The sequence below is a fragment of the Euprymna scolopes genome, chromosome 41, assembly GCF_053919585.1.
Source record: "Euprymna scolopes isolate OS-2025 chromosome 41, ASM5391958v1, whole genome shotgun sequence".
In the NCBI taxonomy this organism is placed as follows: domain Eukaryota; kingdom Metazoa; phylum Mollusca; class Cephalopoda; order Sepiida; family Sepiolidae; genus Euprymna; species Euprymna scolopes.
The window spans coordinates 64,548,655-64,567,576 of record NC_136522.1 but is presented as its reverse complement, the minus strand read 5'-3'; the positions used below and the strand labels follow the sequence as shown (position 1 = coordinate 64,567,576).

At 34.1% G+C, this 18,922-nt stretch overlaps 1 protein-coding gene across 35 annotated transcripts in view; it reads left to right on the top strand.

Moving 5' to 3' along the window:
* The window catches only part of LOC145266555 (mediator of RNA polymerase II transcription subunit 25-like), a 192,523-nt gene that overhangs the window by 27,351 nt on the left and 146,250 nt on the right, over window positions 1-18,922 (top strand). For 18 of the 35 annotated variants that reach the window (XR_013864748.1, XR_013864750.1, XR_013864749.1 and 15 more), the window contains exons 11-14: window positions 3,938-4,540; window positions 5,929-6,031; window positions 9,975-10,140; window positions 11,968-12,129. Coding sequence is in view for 26 of the 35 variants with exons in the window: in XM_080122362.1 (XP_079978488.1) it covers window positions 3,938-4,540; window positions 5,929-6,031; window positions 9,975-10,140; window positions 11,968-12,129 (1,034 nt within the window). In the remaining 9 variants the exon portion in view is untranslated. The remainder of the gene's footprint in view (window positions 1-3,937; window positions 4,541-5,928; window positions 6,032-9,974; window positions 10,141-11,967; window positions 12,130-18,922) is intronic. The other 17 variants (XR_013864751.1, XR_013864747.1, XR_013864745.1 and 14 more) reach the window with 1 other exon arrangement.

Sequence of the window (18,922 nt, the reverse complement as noted above, 5' to 3'; positions counted from 1 at the left end):
CAGATAAAAGATAAAAATACTTTCTTCATAGTCACTGTTGTCCGGCGGTTAATTTTTTCCTTTAAGTTCTGCTGTTGAGATACTTTTCCTGCAAAAGAAACGTCATAATACCAAGTTATAATTCACAGACAACTTTATTCATGTTTCTCTCGGAGTTTGCAGACGTTTATCTTAATTTCTACATCTTCTCTAGTTATATCAACTGAATGCTTCCTGCTTGATGTATGTATAAATGACCGTAGAAACCAAAATCTCTTCTAAATCAATGACTCCATTGGCTCGACTCAATCCTCATTCATTTGCGGCTGACTGGAAAAAATCTGGTCTGTGTTTGTGGAATATAAGAGTTTCAGATTTTACCCTTTTATATACTTTATCACGTGATAGAGCTGGCTTGTAATTGGACAAGTCAGGGAGAAAATGGATTTCAAATCTCGTCGAAGTAGCTCCTGCCTGTGATGTAGCGAGTGTCGGTTGCTACAAGCTATTCTTTGAGACACTATGGAATAAGGAAAATTAAAAAATTTTTTTTAACTTGTATTCCTTGTCAACTAATAATTTGGGTCAATGTGCACTGGTTGACCAGTCTGCAAAAGATGTTTATTGCAAAAGCCGTTTTTAACATGGGGAGGTTGGGAATGTTTATTCCAAAATTAATTTTATTTTCAACTTCCTCATGTTAAGAACAGCTTTTGGAATAAACATCTTTTGCAGGTTGGACAACCAGTGCATAAATTGTTGTAAATTCTAATTTACAGAGTATTTCAAATGAATTTATTGTCTGACAGGATACTCAAATAAGATATATTGAAATTTCCATGATCCGCTGAATTTCAAAGAAATGCGTTCTCATCAGCGGAAAGATATTAGCAAATAAATATAGTGAAGCTATGAATTTGCTGGCACTACTATTAATTGAAACAGCATTACGTGAAAGGTAGTCATAAATGCAAAAAAAAAACTCTTTTGTGCAGAGGTTGGTCTCTATCTGGCTGGGTTTGCATTCGGTCGATGTAGATGAGACTTAGGTATTCACCTGGATCATAAGAATCAGGGGAAAAATTTTGTAAAAATAAAGATGAATTAATTTAAGGATTAAAAAACCAGATGAAAAGATTATGAAGAGGTTAAGTATTATCAATGCAAAAAGATAATAGGAGACCATGTTCTTATAAGAAGAATATGGAATTATGCTGTTGACATGTAAACTCAAATTAAAATCCAAAATGTGTAGTGATCCAAATATATATATATATATATATATATATATATATAATAAAAATTCATTTTGAGGTAGAAAGTTTAATTATGGCTAAATATAGTCCAATTAACATTATTAAAAAAGGCTAGCTAACTGGGTTTCATTTCTCGCTCAATAGAGGAAGATTGAGGAAAATTGCGATTTTTTTTTTTTTTTTTTTTTTTTTTTTTTTTTTTTTTTTTTTTTTTTTTTTTTTGTCATTAATATGATGGGAGAGAAAAAAATCGATATAAAATTTTTTTTTTTTTTTTTTTTTTTTTCCCCCCCATTTAATTTGAATAGATTTTTTTATATTGATCTTTTTTCTTTCACCTGCCATATTCATGACAATTTTTACAATTTTCCTCTATTTAGTTCTGTTGAACTAGGAACGAAACCCAGTCAGCTAGCCCTTTTTTATTTTTTTAAAATCTTGTTAATTGGTCTATATTTAGCCATATATATGTGTGTGTGTGTGTGTGTGTTGATGCTGTTTTTGTTGAATGTTTTCTTCATTTTTTGTTCTTGTAATAAGTGACTCGAAGAAATGAACAATTTCTTTAATTTTCTGTGATTTTGTTGTTTACATTATTTTCATATTTCAGACTGTTATCCCCATCTTGGTTGTTGTCATGTTCACAATGTTCTTCAGGTGGTAAAAAACCTCTGAGAATTTCAAACCGAATCGAGATAGACTATTAATATGGGTGTAGCACAGGGGTTGATCCTTGGACCTTTATAATACTTTATATTTATAAACGACATCCCTAACAAAATTTGCAGAAACCTTTAAAAAAGGGCATCCAATCTGTAGCGAAATGTGTCCGTAAACGGATGGTAACATTCAATGCTACTAAGCGTCTTACCTTTTAACACTTACAAGAAACCTCGATCACTAATAGCTATGACTAATAACATCCCACCTGTCTGCAAAGATGGGCTCTCTCTACCATGCTAGAAAATTACTCATACTAAGGGGCAACTTATATCTCTAAAAATCCACTATTTGTCCAAGCTTTTTTTCTTTTTTCATGGGTGGTAAGATTTTATCTTTTTCGATATCTTGTATATCGGATTTTTTTTTTTTTTTTTTCCATGTGTTCCTTCACCAGGAATTGAACTTGCACCACACTTGTTTGTGTGCCGAAGGGATAAGCCTTCACCAAGCGTAAAGATACATCAAGGTTTTACCCCTGCAGCTGGTAATAAAATTCTCCAAGGAAACTTTTTTTGTGATAAACCATTTCTGTTTCTAAACTTTTTTGAGATAAGGATAGATTATTTGTATCTTTTAGATTTTTTTTTGACTATCGTTCTCCTCTTATTTTTGCAACGGTTTGGTCGATATATAAACTCCGACCCTCTTCACATGTATCTTGTCCAAGTCGGGAATCTTTCTGTTGAATTTAGAGATCTGCACAGAAATCTTTATTTGATTCACAGGAGGTAGCATGTTCGTGTTCCATCAGCCATGACTGGATAGAAGTCCTAAGTAATTTGCGATTCTATTTTGAGTAACGTTTGCTCTGAGGATTGAACCTTCAACCTCCATAAGAGTATAACTTAGAACTGATTTTTACCAAGTACTTTATCCACTATGCCACAGATCCTTTTTGAACCTTACTACCCTCATGGATGAAATAAAGGCTTCCATTTGAAATTCTGTGCTTCGGAGTTCAAAAAGATTCCCCTAGTTTTCAACAAGATACACCTGAAGGTCAGAGGTTACATCAATCAAAACATTGTGAAAATAACAAGATGAGAACAATAGTCCAAAATTTAAAAGATATGAATAATCAATCCTCATCTCAAAAAAGTTCAGAAACAGGAATCGTTTATCACAAAAAAAAAAGTTTCCCTGGAGGATTTTATTGCCTGCATAAAATCTTGATGCATCTTTACACTTGGTGAAGGCTTGCTCTGGTGCTGGAGCCTTACTTAAATGAAGTATGTTTCTGTGTGGTTCTAAGAGATCCATCCTCTCAGGCTTTGCCTTCTCTCTTTGAGAAGGGATTAGTTTATTGTTAATCACTTAAGGCACCCCTATCGAAGGATTATGATAGCGCTGCTCGGGGATATTTTTTTTATTGATGTAGAGTGTACGTTTCTCTTATGCATTGTCTTCCAGCATTGTGTCACGTCTTATTGTGGTGGTGGAAATAAATACCTCCAACTATTCCTACTGGTGTTGCCTGTTTGTAGGGTCAAAAAAAAAAATCAGTTATATTAAATCTGACGAATGGTTGTATAAAAATAATTAAAAACACAAGCATTATGAAAGAATCGTTTAAAAAAAAACAAAAAAAAAAAAAAACCTTAAAATAAATGCTAATACTTGCTTCCCTTATTTTGTCTTCACATTTCTGGAGAAATGTTTCTGACAAAAGGGGTAATCACAGCAGCACCAGCACCTCCCTGTGTTCCAATCTGCAGAAGAAGTCATTGTTGGTTTGGTCACATTTAAGGAGAGTTTTTAGATTTATTAAATGTAGAATAGTTGAGTTGGTAGGGAGAGGCCAAGAAGTATTAAATAATCGAAAAGGGTTGAGATGCCATAAAAGAAAACAACCAATCAACTGACTGTTGTGAATATGACACCCCCTCTCTCCCCGGTGGGGCTAACGGTCTAAAACATCCACATGATGTAAAATGCTTTTGCTTCTTGTATTAAATGGATTTTAATTGTTTTTTATCTAGTATCTCGCCAAGCAATGATGGGAGCTCGACAGCAATCACCAATGATGGGACAACCCAACCTCGTCTCTCAGCAAGGTGCTATGATCCCTGGTCAACCCGTAATGGCACCAGGCAATGCTAACCTCCAAGGCCAAATGGCCATGGCGCAGAATCCACAGATGCACCCGGGCCACCCGCATGTGACCATGTCGAATCAGCTCCAACAGCAGCAGGTGCACCCGAACTTCCAAAACAGTCCCGGTTCCCAGATGCCGGCAAATGCTTCCCCTGGTCCAGGCGGGGGTATTGCTACCATCGGCCAGCAGGGCGGTCAACAGCGTATCCACTTGACGCCAGCACAGTTGCAGTCCATGAAACAGCAACAGCAGCAGGCACAGCAGCAACAGGCACAACAACAGGCACAGCAGCAGGCGCAGCAACAGGCGCAGCAGCATCAACAGACTATGAGCCAGGCGCAACAGCAACAAGGAGGGGCCGTCTCGTCTCCTCAGCAACAGCCGCAACAACCCCAGCCACAAGGCCCCAACCAGCCAGGCTTACCGATCGATATTAATAATCCTGCTTTGGGTTCCAAAGTAACAAGAGAGAAAAAGATTTGGTCAGGTAATTGAGATTCAATTTAAATCAGATCTTTGCTGTAATCACCCCCCCATGAAAAAATTTTTTTTTGTGCTGTACATTATAATAATAATTAGATATATAAAAAAAAATGCATTTTTAAGTAAAAACACTTATGTAATTACTTGTCATGCTGAAATTAATAAAAGCTAGCAGGGAAACCTGACATTGCTTGCGATTGAATGAAGATCAACAAATGTACTACACTGCCAATAGTTTTAATGTCATTGAAATCGGTGAAATCGCCATTTTTCAATCAATCGATTTTGATTACCTGCTCTCATTGGGGACCCACCGCGCTGTACTGGGAAAGAAGGTTCATATGCCATAATAACTTGGCCCACAATACACAATAGTTTACATTGCATAGTAGAGAACTTACTCTTGATTTTTATTTTTTTTATTTTTATTTAAAAAATTTATCTATAGAATGACTTGAATTAGTTTAAAATGCAAATATCATAGTTCAGTTGTGCTTTAAACAGAAACATTCATTTTGAATGCATCCCTGTCATCTCAAACAACCTACTGTTGATTTTATATGTCTGACCATTTTGCTGTGATAAAACTTCTCAGATGCACTTTTAATGTTAGGCTGTATAAGAGTGTTAACTTTGGTCAAGATCAGACTGTTACTTCTTAATCGGGTTATTTCGATTATTGATATTTGATACTCAACCTATCTAAGCACACTCGTAGACACATAAAGTAATTTGTGTGAAATTAAAAAAAAAAAAATCTGGCTAGCCGCTTAAGAGTATATAGGGAACAAACTTGCACATACAAAGTGTTTTTTAATTATTTTTTGTATTTTCATTTATTTTTTTTTTTTTCACTAATTTTGACATTACACAATTGTTTTTATTTTTAAATGCATTAAAAATATTTTTTATATCCGACTATAATGCACACTCATTTTTTTTTTTTTTTTTACTATAATGCACAAGCACCTTTTGGTGCTTATTTAGTCTTGCATTTAAGAAAACAAAGATAAAGAAAAAAAAACCTTCGGCACGGCAATCATAGTTTTCAAAATGGTAGATAAAAAGCCATTCTTCTGTTACCCATAAAATTTGATTTTCTCATTTAAAACTAAAACTACACGATTTGTTTACATGATTTTGGGAATATGATATTTTCGTTTCATCATAGATGTGTACATTTTTAATGTAGGTTTAATTCTGGACAATAACATTTTTTATTTTGTTATTTCTCTTTCCGTTTTGCTTTTCTCTTTCCTTTTAATTTTTTTCAATCATTTTGATATTTTTATTTCATCATGGATATATACATACCTTTATTTATTATTTTGCTCTTCCTTTTTCTCTTTTCCTTTCAACCATTTTATTTGCAATGTCTATTTATAATTGTAGGAATATTAGAGTGGCCGGATATGTCCAAACAAGGTCAAAGCACTACGAAAGTGACGAGATCCTTACAATGCAGTATGACAATTGCACCGGGGGAACAAGATATGTAAGGCCTTTCAAATTTTTTTTTTTTTTTTTTGTTTCTTCATTTTTGAAACATGGATTGATATTTCGGATTATTTAGATATTTCATATTTCAGCTGACATGTATGCCGCACTTGACACAGAATATGCCGCAGATGATGATAAAATGTGCTGAATGCATATGAATTAATTCCAGAGGAGTATAGGTTAAAATTCAGAAATTTTAGAAAATATGAAAATCATACTTTTTGTGGAATTCGCAAGAGAGAAAACAGATCTATTTAATAGATGGCTTAGGGCTAAAAAAAAAAAAAATAGACAATGACTACAAGAAATTACATCAACTAATTTTAATAGTTTTTAACCGATGTGTAGATGAAAAGAAACTGAAATACATCTGGATGAAAAAGTAGAAACCATAAACGAAGCAGCAATAATCGCAGACACTCACAATGTACCCCTAAGAAAGAGTCGTGAAATGACTAAAATGACTGATAACCATTCAGATTTACACTCGAATAGGAGACCATTGCTTACGTCTCATAAAAATCATCTACAGGAAAAAAATGGAGTACATATCAAATAGTCCATTTCCGAAACAATAAAAAATTACATGCATATATTGCAGTAGAAATAACCGTATTATATTGGAATGCAGAGTACAAAAAAAGAGATAACTATTCTCATCTTAAATTTTATTTTCACGCCGTTTTACTTTCACAGCGTTTTACTTTCACGGTGTTTTATTTTCATGTTTTGGTCGAGGTAATCTTCAACCTTCTTGTCAAATTCAGAAATCTTTGAATTTGGAAATTTGCACGGAATTTCGAATGGAACCCTTTATTTAATCCAGGGGGGTAGCATGCTCTTGTTCTGTCAGCCATGACTGGGTAGAAGTTCTAAGTAATTTGTAGTTGTAATTTTGAATGGGTATCACACTGATGACTGGACTTTCAACCTCCAGAAAAGTGTAACTTACAACTGAATTTTACTGAGTACTTTATCCACTACGCCACGGGTCCTTGTGGATGGAGCATGCTCTTGTTCCATCATGGTTGACGAAACGAGAGTATACTGTCCAATGAATTATATAAAGGGTTCCGTTCAAAATTCCCAAGTTCCACAGAAAGATTCCCGAGTTCGACAAGATATACTTGAAGGTTGGAGTTTACATCTACCGAAACATTGTGAGAATAACACTCGAGATGAGAACAGTAGTCCAAATAATCCAAGTGATACAAATTATCTTTAAAAAAAGTTTTCTTATATTTTTTTATGTTGCATGGATAAAAAGAAGCTGCAGCACATCTGCGTGGCATGTCAGCTGCTTAAATCGGCAGAAAGAAAGAAAAAAATGAAAGAATTTGTTTGTAGCTGGATTTTTTTTTTTTTTTTTTGTGTCTGGCATTAATTTGCATGTGAGGGGAATAGCTGCTTTCAATCTAATAGACCCCACTTTGTCAACTAAGCTCCAACCCCTGTCCCATCACTGCAATAGTGCATCTCTGTGCCTGTTTTACAAATATTTTAATGGAATGTGCTCTGATAAGCTCATTACACTTGTGTTCCGTTGGCATACATATCCCCGACAAACCTGCTTAGCAACAAAATCTCATCCCTTCATTGTTGAGGACTCTAAATGTCAGAAAGCTTTTTACTCTAATAGTTTCTTCTCTCAAACAGTTAGACTTTGGAATTTTCTTTCTGCTACCTGGTTCCCTGACTGTACTGATATGCATAAGTTTAAATGTAATGTAAATCAGCATCTTTTTAATCTTTCCTAAGCATGGTCCCAAATAGTAGCCCCTTACGTCCAATTGGCGATATGCCTTGTTAGGGGTGAATGTGAGTAAAAAAAAAAAAAAAAAAAAAAAAAGGCCAAGTTGTGGTTGTGGATTACGGTGTTCATGAAGAAGAGTGAGAGAAATGATGAGAATGATATGACGAATGTGTAATGTGAGTGTTATAAAATATGCTTAGATCTGATGACCTCAGAGGAAGATTAAATCTAGAAAGTATAGGGCGATGTGTGCAAAATGAGATTTCAGTGTTATGGTTGAAAAAAACCCAGAAAAGTGTTCTTGGGTTAGATGTAGAACTTGGGGAGAACTGATATGAGAAGGGGTGCAGTAGCTCATATTTATAATAAATAAAATAAAACCGACATCTTGCTGCTCAACTCCCTAGATAGTACCCCTACAAATTATGCCGCAGATGGTAGCCCTCCTACATCAAAGTGGCAGTTAGCTTTGTTTGGGGTGAAAATGCTAAAAACAAAAAGAAAGCACTGACTCCGACACATTCTGTAAAAATGAGTTGCACTGTGTGTGTGTGTGTGTGTGTGTGTGTGTGTGTGTGTGTGTGTGTGTGTGTGTGTGACACCATGGACCCTCTGAATGCGTCCACATCTACGTCTATTGTTGAATGGAGGCTGTGTTCATCAGTCGGTTGATTTCCCCATCTACTCCAAACAACGCTCTGTGTTCAATCAATTAAACTTGTAACTGTCATCAACTGGATACAGTCTTTCACCATGTCCAACTGTCGTAAAACATCACAAACCCTAGATTCTACAAGCTACTTCTAACCTTCATCGGCCCTGTCGGTGGGGGCATTAGAATACGCCGACTGCCCCCCTGCAGAGGGTAAAAGTCCCTCAATGGGGGCCCTGGATATGACCTTAAACTATATCCAGTGGTGAGGCCCCAGCTTGTGGGCTTTGGGGAGTGTGGAGCCACCCTTTTATTGCCATTGCTCCCAGGTCCACTCTGACCCGGAGTGGTAGTACTTGTTAGGGTCCCAACTATGGGTTAAATAGAAACTGATTTGAAAACAACAAATATATTCTATTTAAAATTTTTTTCTTCAAAATCTTTGGATTCTGCATTAAATAACCCGAAAAGGGTTGATATGCCATAAAACAAAAACAACCAGCCAACCAACCTAACCTTCATAAAGCTTGTCTAAGCTTCCATCTTAAGCTTGGCAAGGACTTTGGTCCTTGCCAAACTTTCACAAAAAACACTTGTCTAGCTACAATGACCATAAAGTTCCCCCTACTCTCCAGTGGCGTAGTTAGAGTTGCTGTCCCCCCCCCCTGCTGTCATCCGGACCCCTCCTCCCTTAGATACGATATATATATAAAACCACTTAATCCTTTTTCCAATTATTTTTAACAGTTAAAAAAATGAAATGAGTGTCATTAAATAATTTCAAATGATTTCAAAAAATTAAAAACTACAAAAACATACAATGGTTTAGAGTTTTCAATAAACATCAGCAAAAAGTTTCTAATATTTTAGAAAGGATTGATCACTTAAAAACTTTACATAATATACAATAAATAAATCCTATTTTCAGATTATTTTTGCACCTTAGTCTGGCTGAAAAATTTTGTTGGGAACATTGTCACCCCTCTTTTGCTGCGGTCACCATGGGCAGACCCCCCCCCCCCAACACACACACACACACTCTGCCACCTCTAGCTACACCACTGCCACTCTGTCTGTGCCTAAATTTAAACGCAAATCTCATGAACAGTTTCTTTCCCAAAACTGCCTGCCTGTGGGACTGTTCTCCCCCCCCCACCCCACTTGACAATCCATTTCTACCCCATTTACACCACTAACTAATAATGCACTGTTGTCTCGATGACTATTGTATACTCATTAACCCTTATCCTTGAGTGACTTTTATGCCTTTATAAAATAAAAGCTTCTTGCCAATCCTAAAAGTAACTTCAAATATATCTGTAATACTTTTTACTTCTTGTCCTCTGCCACACCTTGATTATAACTGTATCTCAATTCTCCTTTGTGTGCAAACAACTTCCTCTCCATTTTAAAAAAACATTTTTTTTTTTTTTTTTTTTTTTTTTTTACTTCATAACACTTGGAGGGGGCGATGCCGATAGTATCACAAAACTGGTGTCTAATGTATTTTATCTTTTTCTTCTTCATTTCCAGTAACGCTAACAATTGGCCGAATAAGCTGATCATGCAGTTACTTCCGACGGAAATTTTGAATCATTTCTCTGATTTGTTTGTTAACACGAAAACGCTCACCTTTAATTTTGCCAATTCTGATGTTGAAGCAATGAAGAGTCTGTACCGCATTCTTGCAAACTCTCTTGTAAGTATATATCCTAGCAGTTCATGGTTACTTATACATCTGAACAGTGTTGCCGGTTGCAGCAGTTCATTTGTACCAACAACTTCTACTTCTTTAGGCATAAAAGTTGCCATATTTGTTTTACTAAGCATGATGACTACATATTGAATACTAGGTATTGCGTGGTAGAGAACGTTGACACTTCCCTACATATTGAATACTAGGTATTGCGTGGTAGAGAACGTTGACACTTCCCTACATATTGAATACTAGGTATTGCGTGGTAGAGAACGTTGACACTTCCCTACATATTGAATACTAGGTATTGCGTGGTAGAGAACGTTGACACTTCCCTACATATTGAATACTAGGTATTGCGTGGTAGAGAACGTTGACACTTCCCTACAAAACCTAATGTCGTTACCTCTCCTGATAGGAATATACAAGTGAATGTGGACCACTTATGAATTTGATATTCTCATGAAACTTCTAGCTCCAAAACCATTCCAACGTTGGCAAAACTGCCTGGAAGGCCAGCTGAAGACACAAGTACACACTATCAAAACAGACGTAGAAACTCTATGGTCCACAGGTTTACTGTGTTCACTGCTGGTCCCAGGACTGGCTGCCTATCAATATTCTCGTTGTTGTGAACCATTGTGTGCGTGGTCTGTCTAGAATTCACCCATTATTTAGAAAACTACACTATAATATTGAAATTCAAAATTTTTAATATTCAAAATTTTTAACATTGAATTTCAAAGCAAACCAATTGTCTCTACTTAATTGTCATGTTACAGTAATGAATATATCCAAAAATTACATAAAACTATGAGGCAGAAAAAATTATTAAAGAAAACATTTTTTTTGACAAAAATTTGTGAAAATAAAATATTTGGCTAAAAAAAAACACTGGAGTTTCAAAGGCAGGTAAATAGCTTGTAGTTAGTACCAATTTAAAAAAAATATATTGTGTGTTTTGCCTTGGGTACTTGTACAGTTTAATCAAGATATTAAAAAATGAAAATATCGAAAAAAGGTTATATTGCATGTATTCATTATGGAATGAAGTTCTCCGAAAAATTTTTTTTACTTAATTTCATCAAGTAGTTTGCTTTTCGCTGTAAAAAAAAAAAAAATTGATACGGAGCAAAAGGTTCAATATTTATTTACTTTTTTTAAGGAAGAAAAGCTAGTATTAAAGATGGGAGGGAGTGTCAGTGCTTTACATTGAGTTATCTCCTGTGGCGTGTTCAACAAATTTCATAACGGCTGATTTCAACGCGCTCTCATAAGAACGTGTTTTTCCGCTGTAAAAAAAACTACTTGATCAAATTAAATTAAATTTTTTTTTCCGGAGATCTTCAGTCCAAAGCGGATACGTATAATACAATTTTTTTTTTCGATATTTTCATTTTTGAATGTCTTGATTAAACTGTACAAGTACCAAAAAAACACTGGAGAGTTTCAAAGGGAGGTAAATAGCTTGTAATTATTACCAATATTTTAAAAATAAAAACGTGTGTTTTGCCTTGTTTTTAGCATAACTGAGTTCTTGCTTGTTATTATATCACGTCTTCCCAAAGAAATATGGTGATAATTCTTTTACAATAAAGCTCAGAAACTTAATTCTTTACAATAAAGCTCAAAAAATTTTATATCAAATAAATGAAAAAGATTTTTTTTTTTCTTCATGATTGCAACAAAATTATGAATGAAATGTTTGTTTTGAATCAACGTTTCAAATATTTCGGGTAACTAACGTTGCAAAGTCAAGTAATTACACAAGCTGATCTAATTGCTTTATCTGTTTATTCGCTTCCCTTTCACCACATTTTTTTTTGTTAGCAGGCTGGCTGTGTGCATATTCCAGGTATGCACCAGTGTGAACTCAGAGTGGTGATGCTCATCTTCAGTAAGAAAAAGAAGGCGTTTATCGGTCTCTTGCCCAATGACCAAGCAGCATTTGTCACCGGCATTCGGCGAGTGATAGCTGAACATAAGATGAAAGTAAGTTTGACAATTGAAAATAGAATGAGTGAAAAAAACCCAAAAAACTTTATTTCTGTATTTTTGAGATAAGGATTGGTTGTTTGGATTCTTCAGACTACCGATCTCATCTTGAATGTTATTTCTGCAATGTTTCGATCGGTGTAATCTCTGACCTTTAGGAGTGTCTTGTCGAACTCTGGGATCTTTTTGTTGAATTCTGAGATCTGCACAGAATTTCAAATGGAGTCCTTTATTTAATACAGGAGAGGTGAGTAGCATGCGCTCATTCTGAATTCGATAAGATACACCCAAAGAAAGCTGGAAGTTACAGTGATGAAATATTGTACAAATAACATTCAAAATTAGAACAGTAGTCCAAATAATCCAAACTTTCTTTTTATTTTTTTTTTTAATTCACTTTCTTGTTTTTTTTTTTTTTTTTTTTTTTATATACCTGATATCATTTGTTTTTATATCGTTTGTGTTTTTTTTCTTGTTTTTTAACACGTGATATTTGTGTTTCTTTTTTTAATAGTTGCTATCACTTGTATTTCTTTTTATTGACACGTGATATCATTTGTTTGTTTTCAGGGTTTATTAGTTTTGTATCACTATCATTTGTTTTTTTTTTTTTTGTTTTTTTATAACCTTACAACCTAGTTATGCTAGTCATCTTTAGGTGTATTTTGGATTCTTCTTTGTGTGTATAGTCCAGCAGAGAACAACTTTGAGTTAAGGATATGGGAGTTCAATCGGTTGAACTGAATAAAATATAGTCTTAAACAAATGTGATGTGTTTCATGACATTTGTGAATCCCTTGATGCGCATTATTGGCATTGTCGGGACGATAATGGCTGTCAATTTGAACATGATTCTTCAATTACATTTTTTTTTATTCAAAGCTTTTCTATTTTACTCTATGTTCATAAAGGTTTTATCGTCATTCGAAGTGGGAGTACAGTTTTGTTTGAGACACCCTGTATTTGAAGTTAATATAGCTATTCAAAAAATTTTTTTCTGGAAGATTTTTTTTTTTTCCATTAAATATTCATCTTAATTTTCTTTCTTTTTTTTTTTTTGTGTGCATATTTAGAATTACTTAAAAAAAAAAAAAAAAAAAAAAAAAAAACCAACTTTCTGATGTACATAACAAAACAAATATGTCATATTGTAAAAATCATGTAAATTGGTCAAGTAGTTTACTTTTTGTCTTAAGAAAATCAATTTTTATCCTGGGTTGAATGGGCACCATGTTTTAAATTTTGCCAAAATTCAAGGGCACCAATTCAATCCTACTACAGAGATTTTTGTTTTGCGAAAAATTGTAAAATTTGATTTTGGGAATATGACACCTTCGTTCTGTGACAAATATGTACACCATAAAGATTTTTTTATTTTAAGGAAAGCATTTAAAATTTATTCTCTCCACCTACAAAATTCTTTTTAAAACTATACCAGTTACCAAGCATTGCCCGGAGAGAAAAAATATAACATCTATCCCCCTCTGTTTTTCTCCTCCTCCGTTTTCCCTCCTCCTCCCTCCCTAGTCCCTCTTTCTTCTTTGCCCAGTGTGCTCCTCTCTAGACAGATGCACACATGATTCGTGTCAACATAAGGGAAATAATTAAAAAAGTCAGTTACTTCCCTTTATGTGAGTACATTAAAAGACGGGTGTATGTCTTGATAATAAATGATATAAATGGCCATCTATAATATAAATCTCACTTTTTTATTTTACTTCAGTCGAAGTTCTCAGAAATCAAGGGGCCCACAACCTGGGGCTAACACTTGAAGTCTATATGAGATACATAGATATTCGAATGTTCCATTTAAGTTCTTTATCTCTCAAGCACTGAGTTAGTAAAGAAGTTCAGAAGATAATTTCCCTCTCCCCAGTTAACCATTTTTATATGTTGTAGTATATCTTTTATTTTGGTCTCTTGGTCTTACTGGATTCCAGGATAAGAATTTATCTAGTCTGGTGGAGTATCCAGCTTCGTGCTATTACTTGAGGTAATGTCACTTGGAGAAGGTGCACCATTCCTCCTAAAAGCTAATGTGAGTTAGCCATAGTGAGATCTTATTTGTGCAGTGAATACAAAATGTGATTTTGAATATTTGGTCAGGATTTACTTCTATGGAAAAAGTATCCTCATGCCAGGTTGTTCTGACAAACTCCTGTACAGAGAGACCTTAGACACTCGAGGACAGTGTCTAGTAGGCATTCACCTGTATGTATGTATGTATGTATGTATGTAACTAACTTTCCACAGAAGCGACGGATGTTCATGAGATTGATATCGTTTTGAAGCTCTACCCTTTGGACGACAATATCGAAAAATTGGCTAAAAACATTAATTTCTTCACCCTTAACTGAGCACTTTTCTACAAGTAGGAGGCGCTTTGTTTCGCCAATAATTTCAAGTCATCCCTTCTTTTCGATTGGCTAGCTTTAATTTTTATACATTCATCACTTCCGTCGCTTTTTTTTTTTCCACATTCTTTTTCTCATTTGCGGTACAGCCTACTACCACTTTTTATTTTTTTTATAAACACATACCTCCAAACAGTCGAACACACAATAGTTTAATTTTCAAATAATGAATCTTTTTTTCTAAATTTTAGATATTAAACATCGGTCTTCAAGTTATCTATAAAATAGTAAGGTAGACAGTTTAAGCCTTGATAGGACAACTAAGTCGAGACAGAAAAAAAATGATATTACGTCTGTGACCAAATAGATCTCTGGCATGTATTGTGCGCTTGAATAGTCATCACTCAGCGGACTAAGTGAGTCTTCTCGACATGTAGAAACTCGTCTGATAATTATATATTAGTGTTGGAACGATCAGTCGGAATCGGGAATTGAAAAAAATTGGAACTTTTTGGGGTATCCGAATCGAAAAATTTGTTCCTGTTTTCTGATGCCAAAAACGATTCTTTTAATTGTCTTTTTTATTTGATTTTGTATAAAACAAAATCTTCCACTGCTGGTAGTAAGGATAAAATAATAAATATTTATTGATTTTAAACTACCAGTAGAACTAAAATTTATAGATTACCCCGCTCCCTCCCCACTATAAATGTATTATGTTTGAGAAAAAATTCTGCACGTTTAACTTTTTTTTTTTTTTTTTTTTTTTTTTTTTTTTACAGTAATCTGTAAAAATAACTTTATAGTTAAAATATTTCAAGATTTATATAGAATCAGAATCTGGAATAGATAATTTAATCTGGGAAAAATATTAAAATTCTCCCATTACTAGTGTGTGTTGCGTGTATGTGTGTGTGTCTGCTTCTCGACTGATTACAATATGGTGACCTTCAAGTCCAATGTAAGCAAATTCTTGTTGAGTTATCCTCTTAAATAATCAAATTCTACAATATTAACGATTACTAAACTGCCACCTTACATTCATTAACCCTTATCGTCGAGTGGCCTTCAGGCCTTGATAAGTGCAATGACGCATCTCTGCTTCTGACAGGGGTTGCTTCCTTAGTTTCACATCGTCTATATCTGCAAAACAATGGATAAAATTCTGTAATTGCGGTAAAGTACTGAATTAAGCCAACGTAAAGTTATCGTTGCTTTATTATTATGCAGCTCTATCTGATAGTACATCGAGTGTGTTTGAGAAGTCGATTTTAAGTTTATAAAGTTGGTTCAGATTTTTTTTGTTTTTAATTTTTAAATCAAAGAATAATAATTATCAACTCTTAACCCATTAAATCTCAGAGTATCTAATTTTTTTTATTATTGAAATTTTTTGTAATGACTAAAATTCGGTTAGAATATATTGATAGGAAAAAAGGTTATTTTATTTAGAAAACGAAATAGTGACTCGCATAAGAGTCACAAGAAGACATTACAATTTCAGAAGTCGGCCCATTTCTTTGGTAGTCTTTCTTCTCAGCAAGTCTGTTAAAAACCTGTATTATAACTATGTACTTGGGTTGTACCGATTAATCGGCAGTAATCAGCCTAATTGGCTATTTTGCCGATTAATCAGTAATCAGCGAATTTGCCGATTAATCGATTGATTAGTTTTCTCTTTCCTATTAAATTTAAATCATTTCATCACTGCCAAGTGACTCATCAGATAGCTTTGACACATTAACATACTAACTGCTAATTTACCTTAACATTTAATTAAGTGTCTGGTCACTATTATGGTTTTTTGCCTTTATTAACTAAAATTACAAAATATAAAGTACAATTTCTAATGCTTAAACAATTAGATAAGAAAATAGTAAATTACAAACCAACTACAAAGTACAAATTGTAATTCTTTGAATAACTATAAGCTGAAGTTCTGCACCTGCTGCTGCTCTACTTTTCTATTTTTGCTATCTGCCTCCTCTGCTCTCATAATCTCCTCAGTATTTAAAGTTGAATACTTTTAAGTTGTAATGTAGAAACATTAGAGTTTCTCTATTCTCAGGGCACAGTCTGTTCTTCATAAATGCATACACATTACCACCTGTACTAAAGAGCCGCTCACCCTCCACAGATAAAGGTGGTACGCTTAAATATTTTGAAGCCAATTTACTCAGCAGTGGTAAGGTCTTCTGTGTCTACCACTGAAATGGATCATCACCTCTTGCGGGTAGTTGTAAAGCTTCATAATGGTCAAGTTCTTTTGTGCACTCAAGCGTAAGGGATTTACTTCTTTTAAGTTTAGATTGTGATTCTTATATTTTTGTATTTCTACTGTAGTCGCAGTCTCCAAGTTTAACTCTGCTTCTGCCTACTCTAAGTTTTCATTTGTTACTGTAGGTTTATTTAAAGATAATTCATTAAACAAGCTTGAAAGAGATACAGTTTTACATTCACTGTGATCTTCTTGGCCCTCAATAGAGCTTGACGTAGTGTATCCTGTTGATTCTGCTTCATTATCATCAGTAGATGTAGAATCCAATTCTTAGTGTTTTTCATGTTCTTTTGAAATTAAAATTTGGATCTAAGAAAGTAAACACAAGTTTTTATCATTTAGATAGGATGAAAATCTTGTTTCATTGAAATTGAACGTATCAGCAATTTTATCGACTTATAATGAAATAAGTTACAGTTGAAATTGTTTAAATTGTTCAACAATGGTAAGGATTCCACTGAAGTCAGAAATATGAGAATTAGATTGGACAGTTTTTGAAAGAAATAACCTCAAAGCTAAAATTATAGGTATTATCGATATGGTTGGAGTTCTGCGACTTGCTTCTTTGGTGATTTCTTCACATAGACTCAATAACTGGATAATTTTTTGAACAAGTCCCCATTGGTAAGTTGTTAAGGTAGGAATCTTAGTGTCATGAATTCTCATATGAAAAATACTGAATGAATCTGTTATTAAAATTTCTAGTTTGTGCGAATCCTTCTGCTTCACATTCTATGAAAAAGTCCTTTCTGATTAATGTTTACCAGTTAAAAAAAATATACTGTTACTCTGAAAAACTGCCAAGTTCGTTTGCTTATTTTAAAACTGGTAAACATTAATCAGAAAGGACTTTTTCTGGGTATTCAACATAAAGCAGAACGGTCTGCACAAACAGGAAATAAATGAGTTGTAAACAATCACAGCATTAACTCGAACAAAGCGAATACAAAAATAAAATGATGTTAGAACAATAAAAAAACAATACTTATGCAAAGAATCTTTTAGAAACCAATTTCCTAACATGTGGAGGAGAGGGTGTGTTTTTTTTTTTTTTTTTTTTTTTTTTTTCTAACTAGTCTGTACTTTCACCTAACAATGTAATAATGCAAAACAAGTGACTTGTACCACAAGCATTGAAGGACAACCAAAGTTGTTTTTCTCTATGTGTTTGACTGGGGAATGGGTTGAGGGAACCATCTCAAATAGACAAATGTGATTAGTGCCAAGCAAAGAATTCAACAGAATCTCAAAGAAATACCAAAAATTGTATAAAGAACTCTGTCGTTGATAACATGCAGCTCTTTTATTAAAATGAAATCGATGTTGAATGTGTACGTTTCTGAATTTTTGAGATGAGAAATGGATTCATCGGACTACTGTTCTCATCTTGAGTGATTTTCACAACGTTTTGGTTGATGTAATCTCCAACCTTCTTCAGGTGTATCTTGTTGAACTCGGGAAGTAAATAAAAGGTTCCGCTCGAAATTCCGTCCAAATTCCCGAGTTCGACAAACATTCCCGAGTTTGAAAAGATACACCTGAAGAAGGTCGTAGGTTACATCGACCGAAACTGTGAAAATCACACTCAAGACGAAAACAGTAATAATATTGAACATGTACATTTACTTAATTACATCGCCATTTTCAACAAAGCGAAAAACACTACATAAATATATATGTAATGGTAGCAAAAGTCTGAAAATGAGGAACAAGAGTATGACTGATGAAGAATGGTTTATTTTCTGTTCGCACGTCATCGCAATTTACTGTACAATTCTTCAATATGAAAACAGAAAGATGAAGTGAAAATTTTCTTTGACAAATGATTTAAAGTAAAAAAAATAACGTTAATTCGATTATAAGAGAAAGGAGGGAAATTTTTCTTATGCTTACATCTATTTGCCTCAAATTCAGTGCAGTTGTAAAAGTCTAAATGTTAACAGCGCATCATGCCTGTTATTTGATAATATGGTGTAGATGATGCATGTTGCTTTGATAATCACTTGCAAGCAAAAGAGGGAGTTGACTTGTCTCCGTTTATAATATATTTAATATTAGTATCATTTATGACAACAAAATTTGTGTGATAAATCAGCATTAGAAAACCGATTAATTGGTAATCAACCAATTACCAAAGGCCAATTAATTGGTGATCGGC